This window comes from Clinocottus analis, unplaced genomic scaffold (assembly GCF_023055335.1).
Source record: "Clinocottus analis isolate CAN_PGR_092001 unplaced genomic scaffold, fCliAna1.0.p SCAF_21, whole genome shotgun sequence".
NCBI classification, from domain to species: Eukaryota; Metazoa; Chordata; class Actinopteri; order Perciformes; family Cottidae; genus Clinocottus; species Clinocottus analis.
Window position 1 is genome coordinate 6,004,525 of NW_027175943.1, and position 26,842 is coordinate 6,031,366.

At 41.7% G+C, this 26,842-nt stretch overlaps 3 protein-coding genes and 1 non-coding gene across 14 annotated transcripts; all 4 read right to left on the reverse strand.

Annotated features, from left to right (window-relative positions):
• Positions 1–1,522: 1,522 nt before the first annotated feature.
• On the reverse strand, positions 1,523–6,851 carry gps2 (G protein pathway suppressor 2). Of its 11 annotated transcripts, none has more exons than XM_068588160.1 (12): positions 6,707–6,851; positions 6,160–6,277; positions 5,549–5,658; positions 5,283–5,395; positions 5,074–5,153; positions 4,905–4,984; positions 4,489–4,660; positions 4,129–4,212; positions 3,900–3,976; positions 3,517–3,612; positions 3,189–3,273; positions 1,523–1,696 (listed from the first exon to the last, which is right to left on the reverse strand). In XM_068588160.1, the coding sequence occupies exons 2-12, from the start codon at positions 6,251–6,253 to the stop codon at positions 1,671–1,673; spliced, it is 1,017 nt and encodes a 338-aa protein (XP_068444261.1). In that variant the 5' UTR covers positions 6,254–6,277; positions 6,707–6,851; the 3' UTR covers positions 1,523–1,670. The 11 variants fall into 11 exon arrangements, with proteins under 11 accessions (XP_068444261.1, XP_068444259.1, XP_068444254.1 ...); XM_068588158.1 differs by having other exon boundaries at positions 3,517–3,624; XM_068588153.1 differs by having other exon boundaries at positions 3,517–3,624; positions 5,074–5,174.
• Positions 6,852–11,169: 4,318 nt separating this feature from the next.
• On the reverse strand, positions 11,170–11,243 carry trnan-guu (transfer RNA asparagine (anticodon GUU)). Its single transcript has one exon. It is a non-coding gene; the product is annotated as a tRNA-Asn (tRNA).
• A 1,035-nt stretch (positions 11,244–12,278) lies between these two features.
• LOC137792347 (gamma-aminobutyric acid receptor-associated protein) lies at positions 12,279–15,180 on the reverse strand. The gene is made up of 4 exons (XM_068587990.1): positions 14,929–15,180; positions 13,668–13,746; positions 13,468–13,586; positions 12,279–13,353 (listed from the first exon to the last, which is right to left on the reverse strand). The coding sequence occupies exons 1-4, from the start codon at positions 15,016–15,018 to the stop codon at positions 13,273–13,275; spliced, it is 369 nt and encodes a 122-aa protein (XP_068444091.1). The 5' UTR covers positions 15,019–15,180; the 3' UTR covers positions 12,279–13,272.
• Positions 15,181–17,427: 2,247 nt separating this feature from the next.
• On the reverse strand, positions 17,428–26,233 carry ctdnep1a (CTD nuclear envelope phosphatase 1a). The gene is made up of 8 exons (XM_068588427.1): positions 25,509–26,233; positions 22,652–22,718; positions 20,256–20,374; positions 20,099–20,170; positions 19,725–19,841; positions 19,478–19,589; positions 19,068–19,152; positions 17,428–18,718 (listed from the first exon to the last, which is right to left on the reverse strand). Exons 1-8 carry the CDS (start codon positions 25,611–25,613, stop codon positions 18,658–18,660), a joined length of 738 nt encoding a protein of 245 aa, XP_068444528.1. The 5' UTR covers positions 25,614–26,233; the 3' UTR covers positions 17,428–18,657.
• Positions 26,234–26,842: the final 609 nt, after the last annotated feature.

The window sequence follows — 26,842 nt, forward strand, 5'->3', positions numbered from 1 at the left end:
ATATATATATATATATACACATATTAGCACAGTGGCAATCAACCTTTTTTTCAGGCGTGTACCCCCTGACAAGTGCAAAGCATTGTGTAAGCATGTAATACACAGCGCTGTGCTATCTGATTTAGTATGTACAATTCAGTTTATGAACTTACTCTTATATTTTATTGAATATTTATTAATGAACTATTTTGAAAGGATTTTCTAACGGATATTTATTTCAAATATATTCACAAAAAAATCTTGCGTACCCCAGGAGTGCCTTCACGTACCCTGGATTGAGAACCACTGTACTGCATCAACCTCTTTGATCATCATACATGATCTAAATGAAATCATGTTAGAAGTTGAGAGCAGATGTCTATCTGGTGGAGCTGCGACGAAACGTGACAAGTGACATCGGATTTTATGACCGTATCATGTTTTGTAATGTGCAATCTTATTTTGAAAGTTAATAAGTAACATGTGTCTGATAAACGCAATAGAGTAAAAAGTACAATGTTTCCCTCTAAATGTGTTGGAGTTTGGCCAGTGGGGAGAAGAAAAGACTGGCTCCAACATGCATTTAGACTACGACGGTGATGGATGAGAATAGTTTTTATTTTAGTATTAAGTCTAATGGGATAACCTATTACTTTTGGGATGTACCTGCTATTTACAAAGTAATCTATATTAAATCACTAAGTAGTTAGAGATTACTCTGGTCAGGAAGTGACTCTGTTATCTCAGTCCATCTCTGCACTGGAGAAATAGTGCGTCCATAAAAGTAAACCTCCATATTGGATATGATGAGCTGTCTGAAAAGTTCCTAGTTCAACTTAAATAATGTTTCTGCTATTAGGGTCTAGGTGCTATAGCCTGCTGTGGGTCTGTGGGATTAAGAAAGCCATGATTTGGGTTTGGAGGCACGATAACTTTGCCTTTAATTCCAGCCTTCACCACATAGGTCAAACGACTCCAGTTTCTCACCTCTATTTTTAACCCAGCAGCTCTAAGAACTGACTAGTTCAATGAAACCATTCACTGTGTTCAGAGGCCATGATCCCTGGACATGAAAAAGACTTAAATTAGAAGTATAATTATTATTGGCAGAGGGAATTACAGTGAGCGGAGGAGTTTGAACCAAATCAAAGAAGTTTGAACCAAATAGTAATACTACCTGCTGTTTCTGAAAATGAAGTGACAGAATAGAGCAGGCTGTCAAATGAAGTGCAAATGGCAGGTAAAAAAAACACAACAATGCATTAAAATAAAATATGAATCATCAGCTGTCATTTAAATGTTATTTTTCATCCATACGTACGTGTCATTCACTAAGAAATGGCTACTGGATGCAGCTGACACGTAAGTTTATAAATATATATATAAATGAAAGCTGACGATTTATATTGTATTTGGATCCAACGTTGCATTTTTTTACCTGCATTTCTGTCACTTCATTTTCAGAAACAGCTCGTAGCATTGTTATTATTTGGTTCAAACTTCTTTTATGCACGCTCTCATTTTTAAACTGTTGGCTGTAGAATTAAGTGTCCACACACAAATAATGAGTTTAAAACTGTTGGCTGTGCAATGTTTTCTCTAAAACAGTCCCATTAAAAATATATATTTTTTCTTTTACACCTTCCTTCTCTGTCGTCTGTCTTCTTATTCCTCCATCTTATAATTCTGTTTCAGGGGCAAACTAGATGCACTGGACCTGAGGAAACAAAAGGGGATATTGCCTCATCAATGCTTCACCTCCTATCCTTATTTTCTTTTCATACTCTCTTCCTAATTGTCTTTTTTTTTTCCTCGTTCCAATTAGAAACAAACTGAAAAAGTGTCAGAAAGTGAACTAACTACAGCTGTGTACATGCACACATAATGAATCCACATCTGAGTCTGGATGAACAGATGTAAATAGATGATTGAGCAGGTCGACAAATATTTGGTCATGATAATGTGAAAACTGTTGGTTTTACGAAGGGCTTCAACTCTGGATCTGCATTGTTCTGTTGAGGCGTGTTCAGGTTTGAATACCAGGTTATATCTTTTCAAGATCTGAACAAGCCTTTTCTGGTGGTAACTTTTATCACCTGACCATGTGTCTATTAAACAAAAGGTTGGCGACTCGGCCCACCAAGGTTCCTGTATCTCTCAAGTGTTTTAAAGTCCTTTTTTTGTGTTTAGACAGCAAAAGCAAACTGTGCGGGATGACAAAATACAGATGACACAAACTGTTGAGCTTGGCCTTTGCTTATTTTATTTAGCAACATAGAAGCTTGAAAAACAGCAGTCATATAACATTTAATCTGTAAAAGAGGACAATGCAAAAAATACTGGAAATCCTCCATTTTTGGAAGAAAAATGGTCATCTTGATTTTATTCGTGGGAACCAACCATATTGAGTCCACTGTGACCGACAAGAAGTCAACAACACAGTGAAATGGACTCCTTCGGTTCAGTCAATGCGCTTCAGTAACAGTGTTCATCAGTGGGAACGTTAGGGAAAAACATGTAGACTTAATCTACAAAAAAATTCAACTACCAAGTATTGCTGAATATTTTCCTCTATTCTGTTTTTTTTCCTTCTACTTTTTAGTGAGCACAGTCCCAGAACCCTCCACTGATGTTGTAATTATGAATGTTAGTAAACAAAGAATAAGTTCTGGTTCACGCAGTCTCGCTTTTATCCAAAATATTGAAATTTTAGCGAACATCACCCTCGAACGTCTTTACAGTGTAGGTAAAATAATCTTGAGACAAAAAGAAGCCTTTGGCCTTACTTTAGGAAAATGTAGGTTAAATACCATTTTTAGTTTAGGCCATATTAAAGTTAAAAAGTACAATTGAGAAAGAGGCTTCCCTTTGTCTACACTTTTTTTGTTTTACTTCAAGAGCACCTTGTATTCACATCCAAGAGCACCTGGTATTTTCTCCTTTTTTCTTCTGTGAAAATAATAATCCAATTAACAAATTAACTTAATTTGAAGTTCTGTAAAAATTAAAGTTGGATGTGTACAAAATACATGTAAGAACTGAAAATCACTTATTAAAAAAGCCACAAAAAGGAAAAAAAAAAAAAGATACTGTACATTAAACAAAACAAATCAAACGGAATAATCCAGCCAGAGAAGTCGATTGCTCGTCCAAAAAGGTTCTCCAGAATCGAGAGTAGAGCTGTCTGACGATGAAGGCGAGTTACTTGCCATGGTGGTAGAACCTCTGCCCGCTCTGGCTGTGGGGCAGGAAGCCGTGTCGAGGAGCACCCTGGGGAGAGGTCTGAAATGGGGCCTGGTGGTAGAAAGGGTACAGCATGAACAGCAACACATGATGACAGTGAAGAAAGGTGGATCTCAAGAGGAAATACGTAGGTTGGAGGAGCAATTTCGCCATAACAGGAAGGTGGAAAATGGTTTCTATGCAAAAATTGAGTAACCGTGCACATTCAAAGCACAGCGCAAATGAGGGATCGGAGGAGCGGCGAGATAATACATTTTAATCTCATCATGCGTGTGTGTGTGTCTGTCTCTTCACCTTTGCAGTGGAAATCTGGACTGCCAGCGACGGTGTGGGCAGCAGTCCCGGCGCAGAAGGATGCATTGATGGTGGATGCATCGGCCTCAAAGCACCCTGTGAGAACATCAATGTGACGGAACCAAACAAATTGTAATCAGATAAGGAAGTGACGACCCAGAATAATTTAGACAGTTTTGGGGGGGAAAAAAAGTATAATGTTCATGTTATGTCTGAGACTTACAAATTAGAAATAATATTTTGATTAGTAAGACATTATAAAAAGCCATGTTTGAAACACAATACATGATCTAATACTTTTTTATTAAGTGTCTTAAAATGATCCATTTACTAATGGATGAAGCTCTTATATAGCAATAAACTGTTGGTATTTCATTTCTTACTGCGTCGGTAAAGCCGGACTGTTGGTTGGCATGTTCCAGCTGCTTCTGGAGGGGTATCCCTGCTCCGGGAATATATCCTGATACAAGAAGTTACTATTTATAATCAAACAATCATTTATAGCAAATACAGAGCACGCTGTCTGGTTATTTTACAATACTTTTCTTTTACGTCTACGGTTGCAATAACACAGCGGTTGAACACAAGGACGATGACAATAGAGGAACTGACCAGGCTGGGAGGTGAAGTGACTGTGGACGGGGTAGCCAGGCTGCTGGTGAGGGAGGTACTGCATGGCCTGAAATGCAGACGCGCCTGTGGGAGAACAAAAGTGACTTTGTCTTATAACCACCACAGTGACTTTAATGTGGTTCAAATTACTGATCTCCGCATGCCAGAACAAGTATGAAAGACGATCAGCCAGACTGACCAAAAGACTACTGAATTGAGGAATTTAGAAATCGGGAGAAAAAACCTGAAGAGTAATCTCAGACTGTATTTACTGCACTACAGCAATTAAGTTATTTCAATGTACACATTTCTTTACATTACAGCTGATGGGTGCCACTTGAACATACACATGTCCTTTACCTCTGATCTGAGAACTGCTTGCGAAACTGACAGGTACTGATGGTCCAGGGGCATAGGTGGAGGGATGCTGGACCTGAGCCACCCCATAGGACTCATGGACCCCCTGGCTACCACTGAACTGCCCATGCTCTGCTGAGCCTGAGCTGAACCCGGGAGTTTGATAGTGACGTGCCTAACGGAGAAGGAGGAGGGTCATACAGTCATATATGCAAAACTGGTGACTAAATTAGCATCTTGAAGGACATGGGTGTGCAAAACTGTATATCAGAAAAATCTGAGAAGAATCCTCCACACACAGAACTCAGGAATCCATAGTCAAACATATGACATATGGAGAAGTATCTGCGGCAAGATATTTTAGATGATTATTTTAAGAAAAGACATCACTTCTTTTAGCAAAATACCACTTTACTTACTGGAATCACAGCAGTAGGGAACAGCTGTTTACTACGTTCTCCAAGTAGCGCACCAGGTCGACTGTGGCTGACTGGGCTGCCTTAGAGAGACAAAGATTGGGAACGGCATTAGGAACAGACTAATACAAATAATGTCAAAAAGAGAACCCCAGCAAGGTTACTTCCTTACCTTGAATGCTGAGGAGGTGTTGCCCTGCATGCATGGGCAGGCTGGGCTGGTAGCTGGCCGATGTCAATGTTGTGATATCACTAGAAAGAACAAAAATGCAACTGAATACCACAAATACGTAGAAAGAGTAAATTTCTGGGTTTAATAAGAAAATGTTGTTGTTATGTTATGTTATGAAAAGTACTTGAAAGCTGCGTCATCCTTACTACCTCTGCTCCTTTCTGCGCCTCTTCTCCTCTTCATGAAGTACCTTCTTGAGTTGTAGGAAAAGCTGGTGTTTCTCTTCTTGGAGTCCTTGAAGTTTTTCCCCCATTTTCATTACCTGAAGTTTAGTTTGGGGTCGGGAATCATGACATAAGAAAAATAAATTGCTGTACAATTTGCCGTATATTATTTGGTCCAATCCAAAGTAATGCGGCAAAGCAATATGGCATTGGATACAGATTGCTGTTGAACTGCTTAAAATGTTTCAAACCTGTTCTTTGGTTTCCTCCAAAGACATCCTCTCCTCTATTTCTTTTGTCCGCTTCCTCTCTTCCTCCTCTTTCATCTTCTGCTCCATCATTTTGTCCACCTCTTCCTCCTCTGAAATATTATTTTCATGTTGTTTACTAGTGGTGGAAAACACATTCAAATCTTTTAAGTAATAAACAATTTGAGGAAGTATCATAAGAAATAAAATTCACTTATGAATACACCGAGGTATGACACTATACTCACCATGTATGCTAGTGGAGAACATGTAGAGGACATTCAATAAGGTGATAATGCTTTATGATGGTATGAAACGGATTTGGACATAAAGTGGAATCTGCTTGTTTTTATATTATACAAAGTGGGTAATTGGGGATTGTGACGTTGTTTGCTATATTGCACATAGACATAGCTGTTGCATCAATAAAGCAAAGTACTTCATAACCATAATACTTCAGGGTGTGTAGAGGTAGCTGCGTATTAAGGGTAATAAGTAGATGCTGGGGTTTGAGTCCTTAATGTAGAAGTTAAACAGCGTACAAAACATTTTAAATAAAGACACGTAGTATTTGTCAGTTCTGGCTCGTTTTAAACCACACAGTGAGCGCACACCTTGTCTCTTGCGCTCCCTCTCCCTCATGATGTGCTTGTGGAGGGCTCTGGCCATCGCGTTGGACAGCTTGGGTCTTTCCAGCAGGGCTGGCATGGTGACAGGCAGCGGCGGGGCCAGCTGGCGTAGGTGGCAGTCAGCAGGTAACAAGAAAAACGCGGGTTAAAATATGTTATGCTGCCTTCTAGCGGAACCAGTAACATTAGAAGTATCACAGGTGCAACTTAGGCCTAACGATGAGTTAGCTGCTAACAGTTAGCACTGTCAGCTTTAGCTGCTGTTCCCCAATAGTGCATGTAAGTATAGTACATCAACAGTGTAATTCAAAACCAAGATCTGCAGATGTAAACATGCAAATAAGCGGCAACAGTTGTATTATTTCAAAATGCCCAAGAGCAAATGTGAACTGGAGTTAGCTAGCTAGCTCACGTTAGCTGCTTAGCTCTCACGTTACCCATTTTCTAGTGAATTGATGCATTATAGTTCTCTCTAACGGTTAACGTAATTCTATTGTGGCGGAGAGATTACGTAACGTTACATAACACTTACTTTTGTTGTTTTGTGTGCCGTAAATTAAGAACCTAACCTTCAGGCGGTTTACAATTTGAGGCGGTCCTCAAAATATAAACAGACGGAGAGGTTCATATCCCGGATGTAGCTAATGTCACGCTTCCGGTGCCAAGGACGGTTTCTTTACTGAATTGCATTCTGGGAATTTGAGTATCTACTGTTATTGGGCAGAAATCTCCTATGCCCAGGTCGAAGTAAGCAAACGTAAACTTATCGTAACGCATATCGTATGTATCAGTTTATGGACACATTGTAAGATCATTTTCTGACATGAAAGTAGATATTATTTAAAAATTGTCCTTTATTTACGTATCGTAAACCAACTAGCTAACAATGCTAATCACGAGCGTTAACGTAACGTGTAATTAATGTTACATGCACCAAGTGACAATGCGCAATTATTCAAACGACAGTTGAGCGACTTTGTTGTAGAAACTGTGTATCAGTCAGTGTTAACCAACGCCCTGTTTTTGACGTCTTACAATGTCAATTATAAAGACTGATATAATATATCGACATCATTTGAATATGTTTGTGTAAGATATTATATTGAGTACTTCAACAGCTCGCTCGGAAGCAGTGTTCAGTATGTTTCTGGACTTTTATTGTGAAGGGGAAAACAGAACAAGAAGGAAGTTGAAGGAGAGAAGAAATTTTCTATAGTTATATTTTTGTGCAAACTAACTGAGCATCGTGTTTTCTTAATAATGTAAAGTATATGCGCAAAATAAACCCTCGACTATGAGATTATCTTTCGCCGAAAAGAACCACCGGGAGAAAACTGCTAGCTCATAGCTACGCGTAGAAGGCAGTTTGCCGAAGTGCGCTAAGTTAATTAGCTAACGTTAGCCCCTGCTAACACACGCTTAGCTTAACTTTGGACGGTGTGCAGATGGTATGAGTCGGAGATTCTGTGCTGCGTCTGCGGGGAGACATCTCATATGTCATCGCCTTAGTTTTTTAGGAAAAGAGAAGAGAAAAAAAAATAAATAAGAAAAAGCGACAGAATGTGGAAACACGACGAAGAACCGCAGGTTATCAATGTGCGGCGCGGAGAGCGGCCATTTGCCAGCAAGGCCAGGATTGAAATGCCGCCGCCCTTTGTCGATGAGGAAAAACAAAGCTTCCCCTGCTGGGCCAGACGGTGTGAAGGAGCCATGAAGGCGCTTGCGGGCGGCCTTGGAGGTGACTATGATAATGACCGACTATTCTGCAGTAAAGCTTACATTGGCGGCCCTGTTGGCGGACAGGGTAATATAAGAAAGCATATACAGTCCTCCGGGCCTCCATGGACCGGAGCAGGTTCTTAAAGTACCCTCCCGGCTTCTCCTCACTGTGCTCCTTCGCTTCAGGACGAGGGGACTGTAGGGTTGAGGAGCCATGGAGCCATGGATCGCTGGTGACACAGGGACTGTTTCAGTTACCGGCACCAGTGAACCACAGCATTGTCACTTATCGTGAACTGATTTTTGAGTGTTGAACATGCTTTTATATGTATGGTGTGGCCTAACGCTATAGTGCATCAGCTATATGTCTAGTGTGCATTGGGATTAGCGGGGCACACATACTAGAGGCTGTGCACTTGGGTGAGTGTGACATGTATATTGTCTACTGATAAATGTTGTGTTATTAAGACATGTTTTGAGGACATTTTTGGGAAGTATTAGGTTGCTTTGAGACAGTTGCTTTTATTCTGTTTCAAAAGCAACACTTTATCATGGGCATAATTACATTGTATTGGTTTACCAGGAACTAGTGCAAACACGCTTAAATTCCAGTTATACCTCCTGGAAGGCCTGAACGGGTGGAACCAGGATGGAGGGGCTGCGACGGTGACCAGCATGCTGTCATCTCTCCTGACAGGCTACATGATCCACTGTGTGAACATCAACACACTGAAGGTGTTTGACCGGGCATTTGAGCCAACCTTCAGGCCACCTTCCAAATACACAGGTATGTCTTGTTAAAATAAAGGTACACGTCTAATTTAGATCAATATTAGTTAATTGGAATTCAGAGGAATAATAGTAAGTTAATCTCTGAATTATGCTCATTGTTCGAAACTAAATTATGTGAGTGCATTAGGCATGGGAGCATTTTTTTTTTTTACAGTGTGACAGAATATTAATTGTACTCAGTGAACGCTCTGCTGTGTAAAATAAAGATACAAGAAAAATAATTAAATAATCTGTTATTTGCTTATAAAGAAAAAAATCACTGTCTGCAACAGCTGCGGCTTAATAACAAACAACGCAGAGGGAATGCCGCTACAACGACAACTAATGATGTTTGTGTGTCTTTCTGCTCTTTTTCTTTTTCCCTGACTACTGCCTCCTCCTCCCTGGCGGCTGCCTTCTCCTCCTCCCTGACTGCTGCCTCTTCCTCCTCCCTGGTTTCTGCCTCCTCCCTGGTTTCTGCCTCCTCCTCCCTCGCGGCTGCCTCCTCCTCCTCCTCCCTGGCGGCTGCCTCCTCCTCCCCCCTAGTGGCTGCCTCCTCCTGCTCTCTGGCGGCTATCATCATGCCGCAGCCAGGCGTTTCCTGAGAGTCTGGGGAATATGACTATATCATTTTGTGTAGAGAAATGCAATCACTCTCTGTGTTTTGTCCCATTGCTTCTTACTTTCTTCAAATGCTCATCTTTGTTTTTTTTTGTTCAGGCTGTGGATAAAGTGTGCATGCCAGGGCTGGACAAGGTCGACACTTAAACTGCTTCTTTCGCATGTTGCATCCCTTGCATGACTACAGCATTGTCCTGTTTCTTCACCCTCTTGTTGTGCCACTGCATCACGGTGGTGCGGCACGTCTGTAGACCTGTTGGCCCTGTAGGCAAACTGCAAGGGGTCAAGGATTGGGTCAGTGATGGCCTGGATGATGGGCCTGTGGGGGGTGGCGTTGGGACTGCCCCATTGCTTTCTAAGCGGCAGTAGAACTTGTTTAGTTCGTCTGCCAGGCGGAGGTCATTCATGGAGTGAGGGGTTTTAGGCTTGTAGTTGGTGATCTGCCTGAGACCTGTCCAGACAGAAGCAGAGTCACTTGCTGAGAGCTGATGTTGCAGTTTCTCAGAGTACAGTCGTTTAGCATCTCTTATCGCCTTGCTAAACCTGTATTTTGACTCTGTGTACAAGTCCTTGTCCCCACTCCTAAACGCCTGGTCCTTTCGCAGGCGTAGCGTTCTGAGCTCTGCTGTGAACCAGGGTTTGTCTTTGTTATAATTCACCCTGGAGCTGGATGGAACACAGCTGTCATCACAGAAGCTGATGTAGGAAGTTACAGCCTCTGTGTATTCATCCAGACTGTTGCTAGCAGTTATGAAAACATCCCAGTCAGTGCAGTCCAAGCACGCCAGAAGATTCTCCGTAGCCTCACTGGTCCACTTCTTGAATTTCCTCACCACAGGTTTACAGATCGTTAGTTTCTGCCTGTATGAGGCTGATCACGCAGTCCCTCACAAAGCAAATGGAGCTACTGAATGGTGTGATTTCAAAGATCAGATTGAACCATATTAAAATAGAAAAAACAAAAAAATACTTCAAAATCCTGCACAGCATTGATTAGGATCTTATTCTAAATATTAACAGTTTCATTGAAATGGTAAATGTATCCTTGAATTGTCTGTTCCTTAAGATTCAGTTCCTTGTTTTCTTTCACAGTCCGTTCAATTTTAATAAAAATGTGTTTGTGTCTTTTCTTAATCCTACCACACTGGTGCACTCAGGAGATGAGACTTGAACATGTGGTTGTCTACTCATCAACAGAGAATATTTTAGTCCAACTCCTTGGGGTAAGGAGATGTTTGGGTTCAATGGTGGCTCGCTGTCGTCAAGGAGAGTTCCATATCCAGAATCAAAAGTTTTCCAGGGAACTTCAAAAAACCTAGCCAAGACGCCGCTAACAGTTACTGCTTGATGAAAAGTTCTCAGAATCACCTCTCACCTCTCAAATTAAGTACTTAATAAATTATTTGTATGTAGAATTGCATTGCACATTTTAATTTTATGCGACAATAACACTGGCATGCCATAACCAAGTTTCAGCAGCATTGGTTTTTGAGCTAGCTGCTCATTGATAAATAGTCAACAGCAAACGTTACTGTTGAATCGGGATGTTGACTGTCAATTGTTAAATTGGGTGTAGGTCAGTCATGCAGAGTTTCATTTTTTGCTACATAGGCCTATATCCAATTCAACGTTCAGCCGCTTGCTGTTGACTGTCAGATAAACTATTATTACACGAAAATGTAGTAGGTTGGAAATGCTACTAGCCTCACCCTACTTCCTGTTATTAATTGAACTATTCTAACACTTCCCAGACTATAGCAAGGTAACACTGTCACGTTGGTAAATAGTGCTTTGTGTAAGGGTGAGGATAATTAAAGTGCATTATTGAGCAAAGGCATATCTATTAAATAGTTAAGATAAGTTACCAAAAAACAAAACATGAAACGTCCCTGGGTGGGCTTGAACCACCAACCTTTCGGTTAACAGCCGAACGCGCTAACCAATTGCGCCACAGAGACGACTATACCCGAGTCGTCGTGTAGTTTCAATTTGATGACCCGGATGTAGGCTATATAGTGACGTTATGCTAGAGAGATTCGGTTTCGAACCTGAGGCTGCACTTTCGCACTGTATTAAACGAACAAAACGTACACGGACCCTCCGGCTTCCTCCTACAATGCGAAGACATGCAGCGCTGGTTAATTGACTACTTTAAACTGTGGGACTGTGAGCGCGAATGGTTGTCTTCCTATATACGTGATATAGTCTGTCGCCCTATCCAGGGTGGATGTGAAATACACCAAAATGATATTTAAAGACTATGAAAAGCTCCATATGCGAATGTGACACCGAACAAAAAACTATCAAAAGACTTTATGTGAATGTTGGAAATATGTTTATGTCTATTGGAGGAGAGAGAATAAGACAAGTTGTCTTCCTACACGGTTTTCTCCAAGAAACATTATTAATACATGTAGTTAAACAGATGTAGGAAGATTTAGTGGCATCTGTAATTTAGTGTTCAAGCGCAGTCATCTATTAAAGAACATATTATTACACAATACAATGTTGTCAGCATATGTTAAGCCCCATTTATGTAATATTTGTGTTCCTTGTTTTCCCACCCCTGATCACAGGACTAAAGTTCTAAAGTAAGTTACAACATGCATGTTCAATGCTGTTCTTAATTGTATTACCATTTTGTCTGTTAGTGGATGACATAATTCAACAGAGTCCTAAACGTATTTATTTGTAATACTTGTAGAATCACATGGTGTGCATTTTATTAGTTTGGAAACAAAGACATACTGCTACTTATGACACATCCTGTTCATCCTGCCACATTTATATTTTTGCTCCTGGTTTCTGTAACCTTCACCCTTACAAACTAGCTCATATATTCACATGAAGTTGACAACAAAAAGCAGCTTTAAACAACTTGAAAAGGCACACACTATTTTGGTCAATATAAATATTGAGGACACAACTTTAATTTCTTTGACTGAAAGTTTGGTCTTTCTGCAGTTTGCAAGTATGAGCCTCTCACAAGGGAAAACTTTTAGTTTTTTAATAACCTTCTCAAATATGACTAAACATATTCAATAACCACAAGAAACAGTGCTTTTAATCACATTTTATCATGTATGTAATGAGTGGAGAGAAATAGCCGGTAATGCAGCTGTATACAGAGTTCAAACCCTTTTTTTTTTTTTTTTTTAAAAAGGAGACAAACTTAAAAAAAAAAAAAGAAAATTTCACTCAGCTTTACAATACCATTTAGAAATTAAGCCATCTAAAATAACAATAACAACAACAACAATCATAGTAGCAGTCAAAATAATAGTCTCACCACTGAAAGCAGAGGATGATTGTTAGTCTGAATTCTATTATACCCCTTGCTTTAGGTCAGATGCGATGCAGCCTACACTATTCTCATTCACATACTTCAGTGGCGGGTGAATTTGACCAAAACCAAAAAGAATCACCCGCCACCTCAGTTTTTCATAGGAAAAGAACTGCTGCAAAACAGTTATCCTTTACTCCGCCAGAGACAAAATAACCCGCCTTCCACTGGTAGATGCTCTTGTTTTCTTAAACTAAACTCAAAGCACACGTTACACCCCGCTAAACCAATAGGATGAACAAACAATAATCTATCTTCATTTTCAATAAGAGCTGATTTAACTGACATACTACACATACCTTTTTTCCCTTAACCCTTGGGGGAATATATTTTCGGTCTAATTCTAACATTATTTTGTTATTGGTTCTCGTTTTTTTCAGCAAAGTATGGTGTACAAATACAACACTAGAAAATAAACTGGCCACGAGACCAATTTTCCCAAGTCAAGTGGAGGCAAATACAATTCAGACTGCAGAATAATAAAGACATAACTGGTTGGGTGAGGGGTCATGTATGGGTGGTGAAAGTGCATTTGACATATTCACTCCGAGAACTCTAGGCTGCTTAGCTGGATTTAATATTTAAATGAATGGTGGAGGTCTCAGAAAGTTGGGTAGTGGTTGGATGGGGGGATGGTAGCGGGATCAGATTTCCCTTTGGCTGCTCCCGTACACACTCTCATCACTGTAGGCAATGTAGAGGAAAAAGTCCTCTTCATGATGCTCCTGAGTGAGAGAGTAAAAAGAAAGAACATTAGCGTGACACTATAAATGTAGCGGGGCACTCACTTTGCTATAAGTGAGGGAAAAACAAAACACTGAAGAGGAAATGACTCTTGCCTGGTACAACAGTCCCATGGTTGCTGAGGTGGGTGGAATGACGTTGTTTACAAAGAAGAAGAGAGCGTCCTCAGCTCGCAAGTGGATTCTTTTTCGGATGAGGAAGTAAAACTGTCCCACTGATGAATGACAATAGACAAAACGTTAGATGTTACTGCACTCTTGTTTTATTTTGTCCAGGAACTTGGCACGTGATTCACCTGTCAGGTCGGAGGGGACAAGATATTTCTTCTTGTCCAGATCTCCTATTCTGGCTTTGGGGGCTTTCTCCACAATTACCTGAAGAAAAAAAAGAAAAACATGAACAAAAACACTTAACAATTGAATATAGTACACTTCCCACGAAACAAAAAGGATGTGTGTAAAAAGTGAGAAGTACTTAATTAGATTGTGTATTTTCAGATCCCTTTTCTTAGAAAGGTAAAACAACCTTCTCAGTCAAGCGAGGACTGAAATATTTCTAAGCCAGATGTTTCATGAACAGTATCTAGAGCTTGGTATTTTGTAATTCATCAGTTAGAAATACTTTAGTATATTTACTAAGCAATTCAGACCGAGGAGAAAATAGCAACAGATGACTGACAGCAGCGCTTTTACTTTCTTTTCTTCAGTCTAAAAATAGGACGACTACCTGTCTCCACACCAGGAGAAATTAACAAAAAACATTTTTTTCAGCGCAAACTTCATTTGTTCAAAAATCTTGAACAAATGATCAGACAAATGATCAGACAAATCAAGACTCAGGGAACTTGTGATGGGCTGTTTTTGACTATTTCCAGATATTGAATACACCAAATTAGGGTTGAAATCAATTGTGAAATAATTGGAAGATTACTCGAAACAGTAAATAGTTGGAGCAAATACATCACGTGACACAATCTGATAACAGCTGAGAAAGGAGAGGCTATGAAACTAGATTGCTTGTTACATTACAGAAAGTCCACTGCGCATTAACCCGCTGGCGGGTTTATTCTCGGTCTGTCTGATTAAATAAATATGAATAGAAACCAACAGCCGCGGACTACATAATGCACCTCAAAGAGGTAAACAAGTGTCCCGTTTGTTAACACGTACTATTTTAAGGCGCAGCCTAAAACTACACCCAGACCATATTCACTCTGTATGTACACCTTTCATTGTAATAAACCACCAGGGTCTTCATAACCAGTGTGGTGATACCTGATATCCCCTGAAATATCATACAATACACCCATGAAGACAACACCTGACGGCCTGCGCGGAGCGGCCGACATCCTCCCGGTTAACCTCTAACGTGAGCTTCGCTAGCTCGCTGCTCACCAACGTGGCAGTCAACTATGACAAGTATAAGAGCAGTCATGTGTGGCTACAAGCGAGCCCCGTGAATATAATAGGATTTATTGTGAGTATATTAAGTGTCATTGACGGCACCAGCGTTATTGCCACATAGCTCGCACCACCGAGCTAACGTTAGCTACTTACAGGAACCCTATCCGGATACTTCTTCCTGATTTTCTCGCCTTCGGACCGCCTTTTCTCAAAAGGGTGCTCTTCTTTGTACTGGAACTTCATCTTTAAAAGAGATGACGGACGACTAGTCGGTCCCTCCGAGGTTGTAGGATAGCAATCTGCTCGAGGAACTGCTCTAATCGCTGTCACACACGACAAAAACAAACGGCGCAAACTAGCTCTTTAGCACGCCACAGCTGTTTTCCTAGTGCGACTGCGGCGGAGGGATACAATAACAACATGACGTTGCAGAGAGTCTAGTTCGCGGGGGTAGACTGCGCTCTATCGCAGGACACGTTTAATGGCACGTTCCCATAATCGGCGTTTGTTTTAGTGAAACGTATCCCTTGAAATTAAGCATTTTCAAGTGGTTTTAAATCTATGACGCGATTTTTTTTCAGTGGAACTATTTTTTATTATGATCTACCGCGGCGCGTAACGACGTTTGGGCAGGGCAGTGAAGAGGCAGCTGTCCTTGTCATATGACCGCGGCCCAGCAGTTAGCAGCTAGACACAAGAAACTGAAACACATGCGATAATAAACTGTAATTTGGACTGAGAAGGAAACGTTGCTCAACAAATATCTGGGTCTAAAGACATTTACTGGATCTCGGCAAAGAGGCGAATGTTGGGAATTATTGTCACTCATTAAGCTTATAAATTACTAAATTGGATTGAAGTTTCGCAATTTCCGCTGTTGTCGCAACATAACAGGTGAAACAGCATTAAGCGAGCGGTTAACTGAATGTGTGGATGAATTAAGGAAATCATATGTAAAATCAAAAGGGGTTAATTTCCTAGTTATTTTATATGGGTTTATTGGTGTACGAGAAACTGTAACAGTAAAGCACACATCTATTTAGAGATTAGAAGGGACTATTTTGTATCTAACATACAGTAGATGCTACAATATGCCAAAGTCACAGCTTGCCATTCATTGTCCATCTCCTGAAACACTCATTGGAAAAGTAACCATTATATTGTGTAAGTGACTCAGAGCTCTATGACTCACTGCATCTCCACCCCAGCTCCTCTCCGGCTTTCATATGCAGACTGCATACATCTAAAAAAAAGTCCCTTATGTGGGTAACCGCTCTGACAGGAAAACAAACCAAATTCCTTTCAGACTAGAATCTTAACTGGTAAGTAAATACAGGTGATTGTGGTAAATTGTGGTTGAAAACACAGATTTTAGAATACCGACAGCAGCTTCAGGTTGTTGCGCAAACTGTAGAGCACAACTTTGAGTCCGACTAGGGGCTTATTGTGGGACTTTAAGGTGCGGCAAAGCCACATCATAAATGGTAGATGTCATTTTTTTGATGATTTATCTATGAAATAAAAACATTACTCCCCCACAAAAGCTCTCCATCGTTGGTGACAAACCCCAAGTAAAGCCGTCCACTGGAAACCATTATGTGCTGACTGAATAACCAACTCTCTCATATCAGTCAGCAGCTACAGCTCAGCCTCAGTCTGGTCAGGTCCAAGTCGACCTATAGACATCTCCAACTCTGTGTATTGTAATGCTTTGCTGCAACCATTAGGGGACTGCACCGTGCATCCGAGAAGCATCCAGCCTTCTGTCTCCAGCTTTGGGGAAGGTGAAAGAAGGGGGCAGGCGGGAGAAAGTAGTCCTTGCTTTTCCCGTAATGGTTGACAAAAGAGGTGAAGTTTAACACAGTGGTTGGTATTCTTACAGGAGGAAACTTACTCAAGAACAAGAGATGCACATTTACCGTTTCAAACTTTCGGTTTTACTTTAATACCATCATCAGGAGGAGGTAGAGTGGAAAACAGCTATTATGTACCAATATACATTTAGCCCACCCGGAATACAGTTGCCTTCCTTCACAGCGGTGATGTTACTTGTGTTGCCGTTGAATTTTATTGCACTATATAGACTTATTGTAAAGAATATGGCCTACCCTCATTTACGTGAACGGGGTCGCCAAACGCTCAGAAACACTTGTCAGTGTAACGCAAAACAACCCAAGAGCATCAAAAGGCTTTCGCAGTTAACCATGAATGTATTATTACATCATTACATGTTGAATTTTGTCTTAGCTAGTTGTACCCAATACACCGACAGCTGAGTGTAAATCGGCATACATATTATTAAGCGTCATAACATAACGAGAGCTCTTAGTTGTTGCCTTTATTTGAAGGTTAAGAGAGCATCCATGTTGCTACCTTCTGGAAGGGAGCCAAAAACCCTTCATATGGTTTGATGCCAAGGAGTATTTGGGGAAAAAAACTGAACCAATATTAAATACAGGTAAGAATACTGAGAGGATGAATGCAGTTTGCTGTCACGCCACATGGTGGCAGCAGATTGGCAAAAAAACAAAACAAATTGCCTTTAGCAGAAACTGTGGGAATCCCTTTTCACCCAGGTAAGGTGGTTAGTCGACCAGCTGCAGAATGAGATGGATTAAAAAAACAAAAACAAGCTGGATAATAACGGGCCGATACTGACAAGTGTTTTATTAGTAACACAGACCTGGAGACAGAGCCAATAAGAAGCCGGTGTGAGCCTTGACAACAAGACATTGTTCAGAAGGCATTTCGAGACAGAAGGTCTAATAGTTGAATCCATACAGTAAGCCGAGCGGGTGGAAACTGAAAGAGGAAGGCTGCAAATTTGAATCAAATACAAAACCAACTGCAACAAAAATAGAAGGGGCAAAACAAAAATAATTAAGTGCAATTCCTATTCAATGAAATTAGGATGGCATCCGGTGGCAAAAGGGGGAGGGCGAAATGTTGTGGTTTGCAGAAGCCATATTACCACATATCATAATAGAGAAACAATCAGATATGGAAAGGCGGCGCGGCACGGCAGTCCACATATCGTTACGAGCCAGTCTTTTTTTTTTTCCTCACAACTTTTCAGTCAAGTCTCTTTCACTGAGTTCCACGAGGAGCTTTGTGGAAACAGTGACGTTATGGCTGAAAAACAAACAAAAAGAAATCTCAGGCTGCTCAGCTGTTTGTCCAGAAAAATGCCTGTGGATGTATGTTGCAAGCAAAAGTCCATTCATTAAGCCATTTAGGTTGATCCATTCTTGTTTAGGGAAAATAAACGTACCTCAGGAATCAATTATTTATCGTTGAGGGTGTGAGGTTGATCTAAAAAAAGGGGGCGGTTTTCTATTTCCCCCTGCTCTGCACTGAGAGTTAAGACAGTTAATTGATAAATTGTCTGCTTAAGTGCAACGTCTGATGATGATGATGATGATGGAGAAATAATAATGTAGAATTGTCTTTGTTGCTTTGCTGATCCTCACCTTCTCCCCCCTCCCGATTCTCCAAAAAGTTTAAAAAGGACTAACGTACTCAGCAAGCATACTGCGACTCTCGTACACAAGCTCACCTCCATATGAACACAGTCAGTATCAGGAGCAATAAGGCAGAGAGGCTCCGTTTTGTTTTGGAGGAAAAAAAAAAAAAATACAAATAAAGAATCAAAAAGAAGAAAAGAAACAAGCTGCCCCTCCCACCCCCAGTAGTTTCTGGGCTCTGGTTATCCCGTACTTTTCATCCCGTGTTAGGCGGTCACCCCAACCCTCATCTCCTCAGGACACGTCTGAGAGGCTCAGAGAGGGCTGGCGGGTCGCCTGTGTGGGAACGGAGGGCAGGTTGGAAGCAGCAGAGAGGAAGAGGCTGGTCAACAAGCCCCACCCCTCTGGATTCAGCCAATCACCAGAGTCGATGCTGGTGGAGGTTTCGACTGAGGACGGAGCGAACATCAGCAGTAAACCTAGGAGCGGGGAAGAGAGCGGCTGTTAAACCTCTTGACATTGAAGGCGTCACCCTCTGAGCCATTCAAAGAGATAGCTCCACATTTGGGAACTCTTGGAAAGAAAGCAAATAAATAAGCATTTAATATTGTCTCATTCATAATAATGTCAATAAGTTGTTCCCTGCAGTAATAGTTACCAAATGGGAATTTGATAGGTGTTTAAAACCATAATAATGAAGTCAGCTGCAGCCATTAGCTTACCTCTTGAATTACACCACAGATCATTGGAATACAGCCAGTATGCACAAGAGTTAAAAGTGTTTGCGTTGTCCATTTGCTTTAACGCCAACTTTATTATCCCTTTTACCTTAGTGCATCCAGCATAGGCAGCAAGTTAAGAAGTGCTGTGTCACTAGGGTCGCTGAACCAGGACTTGATGGGTATTGCATTGTCTGGAGGGCAGGAAAAAAAAGCCAGTCAGTCGTGTCAGTGAAAAGGACATGTTTGTGATTTTATGCTGCTGTTAAAGAGGACGCCGAGTGATAAGAGGAACTACAGATTTAATGTGCCGTTACAACATTTACAATACAAGCCTTGTACTGAGAAATTAACTGGTCAGTTATTTGGTTGCTTCCTGCGGCATCACAAGGTTGACGTGTATAAGATGAAGAGTCATTTGACTTTGTATGACTGGATGAATGTACAAAACATTCAAGCAGTTTAATGTACGCACATCTACATAGGTTTATGCTATAAATATAATGCTTTAAGTCTTACCTGGATGGCTACGATAAGCGCCAGGCGAGTTGTCCAGGATGACAATACTGGACAGGTCGTCATGTACTACAGATAGGTCTTTAATATAACTACCTAGATCCAATGTACAATGCTGGGAAAAAAAACACACACAAAAGACACCATCAAAAATGAAGGAATAAAGAGACTTCATAAAGCAAACGGGATCAAAAAGCCTGCGCAGTGTCAGCTTTAATGCATGCTGTTTGAATAGGGTTTAGAGCAGCACCTGTCTGTAGTATCTGCGCTTCAGGATGTTCCTATTGTTGTCCAGCTTATCCGCCACTGCGGAGCCATAGATCTCCATACTGGCTGTGAAAACCACCAGCTCATACCACTGGCTCACCTGTGTACACACACACACAAAACAGTATGAATTCAAACGTCACAGTAAGTGCTTCCTAAGTCACACGGGATCATTACCCGGAAAAAAATATAGTTGTACGACATCAGACAGGGCGGTCCGATGGAGTGACGGCAGAGATGCCAGACCGGTGACATGAGACGTGTTTCAAGTTCACCGTATGCTTCATTGTTCCCTCCCGTCTTATTCTGGATTTAAAAACACACAAACAGTGACATTGATCACAGGTTGACACTCACCACTTCTAAAAAGAAGTCGACATGCGGCCTTTTATGTACAAAGAATCTGACTGGATGCTTGTCAATGACGACCTGCAAAGAGAAGAGAAAGAGACGGTGTTGAGGACTGAACGCATATGTGTTTCAAACGTGCACATGTGCGGCTGCGTGCTCATACTTTGAGGATAAAGTCAGGCGGCGTGCCCGGCCTCACTGTGGGTCTGAGGACACCGTCATGGTGAGAGTGGATCAGCGTCTCGTCCAGGTCCAGAACCAGAATCTTCCTCTTTACTGCATCTGGAGATCATCACACAATGCAGACACTTGAGCTTGATGACGGCGCGCTCTATTTGCAAGCATGCTTTACTTTTGGGGGGGACTAGCTGAACAATTTAGAATACGAGAAGGATGTCGCCATTTTGTCAGCTATTTCGGCTGCAACTAAACAAATAAATCCACTCCATTTTTTAGAACGATACATCTAGTAAATGTTCTGCAATCCATAATTCAGGTAACTTTTTAAAGCCTGTTTAAAGCTGATTTGAGATAGATACTGACTACATCATCCTCAAAATTACATTCAAGAAAAAGCAGCTTTTTTCGGGGAGGCAGTTAGGACTTCCAGCAGGTGTGGATCCCACCTCCTAAAAGCCTCTTCTGCTGACGGTTTCCTATCGGTACGCGAGCGCAATGACAAATGAATTACAGAGACTGTTGGCGGCCAGCCATAACCTTATTTAACACCGCAATAGTTTGATAATAAAACTAAAATATTTGTACACTTCTCAATCAGTGGGCTGGCGGGCCCTCTCCATGCACATTTCCTCCACAGTACCAGCAGAAGTAGTACCCATTTACAGCTAAAGGAATCACTCGGTCAATTGAAACCGGACCTGGATCTCCAGCTGAGGCCTCTGTAGTGAGTGAGAGGCGAGGAAAGTGAAACTGAATTGCAATCCTTCCCCCAAGTCAAGAGCGTGCTTTTGAATGAGGTCTCCACAGACAGAAGGGGAGTTCATTCAGAGCGCACACAGCAGTCCATTCTAGTTTAAGTGCTGCCTTTAACATTTGTATTTCCTCTCCACTTCAACACCACAACTACATTTTGTCACCGTTGTCAGAGAAGGAAGCCACATTTATATCCTTTTTTCGGACGCCATGCATGTTGGGTGGATCCTGACCTTAACCTGCTGCCATAATTCAACGTTTTACTCAAATGCTCTTTTGGGACAATCTTTTAATGTTAGCATTCTGGTTACAGGTCTTGAGAAAAACATTAGAAAAGGGTTGCTGTGAAGTGTGATTCATGATGTTAAACACTATTTGGAATATACAATATTGGTTAAACACCCTTGGTATTTTGCAATAGTTCAATGCAGGCCTACACTACTCACTGTCATTTTTATAATATATCTGTTATTTATATAGCTATTCATCTAGAACATTGCACTGCACTTCTGGTCAGTTGCCAAACTACATTTCGTGCAATGACAATGAAGTTGAATCTGAATCTGGAGGCAACCTTCGGCATGTGCGCTACCACTGGGACAAGTCACCAACGGTTTACTAGCAATAAGTGTGCAAGAGTGTGCCCTCTCACCCCAATGCCCATGTCATTGGAGATGCGTGACTCTGGTTTTTATTACAGATGTGGTTGTTTTCAAGAGGCCTTCTTGTATAGTGCTATCAGATATGATTACAATGTCCCGATTAAATGTTGCTATTCATCTTACTTGCAAAAAAAATTACAGATCGTACTACCCCATTAAATATCGAGCAGGGAGGTCATTGATTAGTGGTGGCTTGGAAAGTGTCTGCATTTGCTTTATTGATAAGCATTACCTTTCTTTAACAATGCACATTTAAAGCTGCACAATAGCCCAACGTCTCCTTTTAAAGTGCGTGTGTTGTCTGTGAGAGTCACGTATAGGGTTTAGCTAAATCACTTGTTTGACTGTCAATTGTAAAGAGTGTCCTCTCTCTATACTGTTGTGGAACCAAACTTCATGCAAATGATTTAAATGCAAAACCAATCTTTGATGGTAAGCTATTAAAACGCTAAGTGCCCACAATAACTGAACAATGTAGCGCAACGGGTTTACGGAAACAATTGAGAGGGAAAATACAGGCCAACTGTGGTTTGCATTCAGCCACCTGATCCACTTCAATGAATATGCTCACACCACACACACACACGACAGCTCGTCTGAGTGTCATGCGAGGAAGGAATGTTAAAGGAGCTATATTATAGGAGCCCTGTCAAGTTTATGTCTGTAAATACTGATAATGTTCATGGATTTGGAAGACAAGAAGGTCCTGAGAATGAGGTCAAGCACGAGTCTGTTGTTTTGGTGATAACTTAACTTTTCTGCTCAATAACTTGACTTCCTTGACAGACTGGTTTAACTTGTACTTAAATGACCACATATCAAATTTGTTGCAGTAGTGGCTCAACCTTGTATTGTTTACCACAAAATTAAACAATTGTGTCGCAGTAAAAGCAGCGTGTGTTATACTTCAGTATGAAGAAGGCTGTAGTCTTACACCGGCCGAGCGGTCATATCATGTACTCACTGAGTCTGTTTCTGGAGATAGGCGACAGAGGCAAAGTGTCGTATCGCACCGTCTGATACTGGATTATCTGTAAAAGAACAAGACAAATGAAACAGTCAGTCAAACCGTAACAGATCACTGTTAAAAACACATCAGACAATACAGTGAGCCACGAGTTAACTGTACCATGGACAGATTTTTAATTTATGTGTGTGTTTTTGTCTTTTCATTTCCTCCTGCACACTTAAAAGTGTTTGGCATCACATTGTGTGATTTTACAAAGATCAGATTTGAACAAAGATTAGAATTAGTGTTTTGGGAATTCTTCTGGGAAGAAAGAAAATGGTGTTGCATCATTTAAACTGCTGCCATCCATAATATAAGATTTTAAAAAGGCATCACGATTGCAACTTATTTCTTCGAAGGTCTGACAAATCTTTAAGTCTTTGAATCCCAGAACTCCTTTTTGTGCCTTTAGACAATACATATCTAGGAAATTATCTCTATTATTCTGCTGGACATCAGTGGTGAGTAAAGAGAATAGAGGAGGGGACACCATACTGGATGAGTGAAAGGTCTACCCCATGACTCCTTTGTGACTTCCGTACTCAGAGAGGACCCTTTCCAGTGCCACTCTTGCCCAGGGGCCCATGCACTTTTCTTCACAGGGCTATTTTTATCCCCCCAGCTGTCAGTGGGTGTCAGTGGAGCACGGGGCACACACAGAAAGGGAGACTTGCAGGGTGACTTTGACTGAGCCTCGGTACCTAAGCCTCGGACAGGGCCTCCCTCTGAGTCCCCTCCCACTGCTGCCTGGCAGAGCTCGCTTTGGGGAAGCCTGGTGGTGCCAGCAGCTGCTGAGCAACTCTGGGGACCTCACCCTGCCCTCAGCTCTCTGCACCTCCAAGAGCGTCCGCCTGGACTTGAAGCCTGCAACCTCAGACTGAGTCCTTCGCCTTCAGACTGGGGTTAAAACTAACATTTAAAATATCTTGCTCATGGTTAAGGAAACCATGAATAGCAGCTAAAAACATACAAGTACTGATATGCAAGGGTGAAAAGCAGCTAGCCCTTGAATTTGTGTGACCTGTAACCAGGACACAGGCCGAAGCAGATTTTTGAGTAGCTTAAAACCAGACTAGTTGGTGCATTTTTGCATTAAAGAGTCCAATTGATTTTCACTTTTCTGTTGCTTAGCCAATTGTTTCAGCACTGACGCTGCAACCAGCTACCTTACTACCGTCTCCTGCAGGAGATAAGCATCAGCTGACAATGAGATTATTACCCGGTCCTAACATTCATAATCCAAGAGAGCTTTTATTGATCTAAATGTTTGGATCAGTTCCCTTAATGGGTTGTGATCTTCTCGAACAGAAACACCTTGAGCCCCATCTTACTCAGCCAACAGCAGAATGATTTACAAGGATATTAGAAGGGGTTGTCCTAGTTATACCAAATGGGCATTCAACAAATGTTAGAACTGTTTTTAAAAAAGGTAGCCAGTGGTTTCAGGCCTTCACAATCTCACCTTAAATAATGTATCAAAACACCTGCCATCTACCTACATTACACCGTTTGCTACATTATCGATCAGTGGATCTCGACATTGTTCCAGTGTACCACACATTGTAAACGGTGCTAAACTGTGAGTGAGAATGAGAGAAACAGAGGGAGGGAGCGAGAGAACAGTACAGTCTCTGTGCCAACATAATCCCTCTCACTTCAGCCTTAACATGGACTGAACTACTCACTCTCAGGGCCTGTTGACAACCAGCAAGTGTTACTGCCACACAAAAAAACGGCAGACAAACCTCGACCGGTGAGATGATTACGGCACACAGGGCATTCCCTCCAAGCTTTGTGAAGCAGATACTGAGCAAGAGTCGAAGTCCGCTCACATTACACCACATAAGCATGTCTATTAACAACTCAACAACACCTATGTGCGTGTCTAAGTTACAGGCAGGCAGCTTCTGACACCTTAAATGCCAGGTCCATTGTGGAGCCGTTTGTGTGCAAGGTGACCTGCTGGCTTGTTCTGGCTGCTCTTCAAATGTAGCATTTGGATGTGGGAGGTTTCCACTTTGCAGTAATTGAATGAGCCATTCATTCACACTGTCACATCACACATAAATACACTATTTAAGAGCTGAAGCAATTGGGCCATCAATTAGTTGACCAACTGATAATTGATTGGTTAAGTAACTGACCAGAAGAGAAATGCAAAAACACTGTACGGTTATGGCTTCACAAATGTGAAGATTTGCTTTGTTGTACGTCATTATTAACATAATTAAATATCTCCTTGAACAGACTTTGGTTTTTGACCATTTTCTGACATCTTCCAGCTTAGATGAGGAATCACCTGAAATAATAATGCTACATTTATCAAAATGAGTTATCTTGCAGTTGTACATTCTAGGGCACTTCAACTTCCTGTGTGGCACTTCGTGTACTTGTGTTTCAAATGGGTTTACACTATTCATCTCCTCTTCAGAGTTGTAGATGCCCCTCGCCATCTTTATGCTGAATGATATAGCAATACAGTTGACACTGTTATCGAGTGGGAGGTTTGTGCTACTCAGTTGGTGGGATTTGGTCACACGTTTTCTGAAAATTTGGCACAAATCATCACGGTGGATGCACACAAATGAGACACTGTAAGAGACACATGGAGTCAGGCTCTCTGAGAGCCAACAGCCTCTCTCATGATGGATGAAAAATACTGATTAGGCACACGAGACTCTCACACACAGACATAAACACACAAACAGAGAGAGAGAGAGAGAGAGAGAGAGAGAGAGAGAGAGAGAGAGAGAGAGAGAGAGAGAGAGAGAGAGAGAGAACTACTAAACATCTTCCAAACCCCCCTTCTCACCGTCCGTAGGTGCTTCCTGAGGATGTACATGATGAAGCCCCATATTCGCGACGTTACGCCGAGAAACGTGCGGATGCCAAGTAAACACTGCCGGGTCTTCAGCATGTTGACGAGCACGCAAAGACCCCCACAACAACCAGACTTCCAATGCTCAGTCGATGGCCCGCTTCTGCCCTCAGTTGTCGGAAGAAGGAGGGGTGGAGGGGGGACTCGCTTGCTAGTGAGGAGTCAAACCCCGTCTTTAGCCACAGCCGCCAAACTAGCGATTCAAACTAACAAGAGGCCAAGCAAACGTGTGAGTACCTCGCTCTGCACACTTGTGGCACAATTAGCATCAAATGGAGAGCATCCGCATCGCCACTGTGAAAGGCGAACGAGGACGTGGTCGAAAGGAGAGCCGCTGCTGCACGACGAGCTGCTTGCGTTGTGGACGTTAGCACGCAGCTCGGGAGCTAGCCGAGTACCGACTAACGTTAGCTCGTAGCAGCCGAGCTACCGCTAGCTCGACAGGGTGACCACCTTGAACCTTGGACTAAAATATCCCCCCAAAAAAGCAGTGGGGTTGCTCGTTGTCAGGCGCCGTTTGAGCGCGACTTCCCTCTGCGTGGCGTCGGAAGACAGTCGGCGTCTCAAAAGTTCCTCAAAGTCTAACCGGTCCGGTTAAAATCAGTTTGTAGTCCGGTGGAAATCCGGAATGAAACTGCGAGCCGCCATCGCCGCTTTTCCGTCACTTCCGCGAGGAGGAATCCTGTGGGTTGCGCGCAGCACGTCCACGTGGAGAGAAAATAAACAGACGCGGACGAGCGGGAGAGAAAAAAATAACCCGTTTTTTATTCTCTGTGCTGTCATTTATTGTCATGTGCTGTTTAACAAGAACATGCGTTACGGACTTTTCCGTGTGTGTATGTATAACGTTTTGACAGTATTGTGATTGGTGCACATAAACCTACTGATGTTACTGGTTTTAAGTTGTAAAACAATCACAACATTTAAAAAAAATAATCACTGGGTTGATGAATGTATTTTATAAGCACAAATTGTATTATAATAGCAGGGGCAGCTTTGCGCTGTGCTGTTGGTAGACACGTGGGCTGCTGCCAATTAATGCAGTGGCCAAAAAGTGTACTTTACACCTCATGAATTACTTTTAGGAAACGACTTGATAATACCATGCAAATAACACTAATAATTTTATAATGTTGCGTATTACGGTGAAAGGTTCCACTAGATGATAATTATAATTTGATAAAAATAGATCTGAAATATGTTTGTTATCCATGAAAAAATTACATTACATAAATACAATTCACGGAAATAAGTATGTAACCATACTA

Excerpts from the sequence above, each read along its gene's own strand:
- gps2 (XM_068588151.1), bottom strand. The coding sequence starts at position 6,253 with ATGCCAGCCCTGCTGGAAAGACCCAAGCTGTCCAACGCGATGGCCAGA. Across the intron at positions 5,396-5,548 it reads TGGAGGAAACCAAAGAACAG|GTAATGAAAATGGGGGAAAA; the intron begins GTTTGAAACATT and ends ACTAAACTTCAG. Across the intron at positions 1,697-3,188 it reads GCAGAGGTTCTACCACCATG|GTCCAGTGCATCTAGTTTGC; the intron begins GCAAGTAACTCG and ends TTGTTTCCTCAG.
- LOC137792347 (XM_068587990.1), bottom strand. The coding sequence starts at position 15,018 with ATGAAGTTCCAGTACAAAGAAGAGCACCCTTTTGAGAAAAGGCGGTCC. Across the intron at positions 13,747-14,928 it reads AGTATCCGGATAGGGTTCCT|GTAATTGTGGAGAAAGCCCC; the intron begins GTAAGTAGCTAA and ends TTTTTTCTTCAG. Across the intron at positions 13,587-13,667 it reads TGTCCCCTCCGACCTGACAG|TGGGACAGTTTTACTTCCTC; the intron begins GTGAATCACGTG and ends GTCATTCATCAG.
- ctdnep1a (XM_068588427.1), bottom strand. The coding sequence starts at position 25,613 with ATGCTGAAGACCCGGCAGTGTTTACTTGGCATCCGCACGTTTCTCGGC. Across the intron at positions 22,719-25,508 it reads TCAGGAAGCACCTACGGACG|ATAATCCAGTATCAGACGGT; the intron begins GTGAGAAGGGGG and ends GTTCTTTTACAG. Across the intron at positions 19,590-19,724 it reads AGCGCAGATACTACAGACAG|CATTGTACATTGGATCTAGG; the intron begins GTGCTGCTCTAA and ends TTTTTTTCCCAG.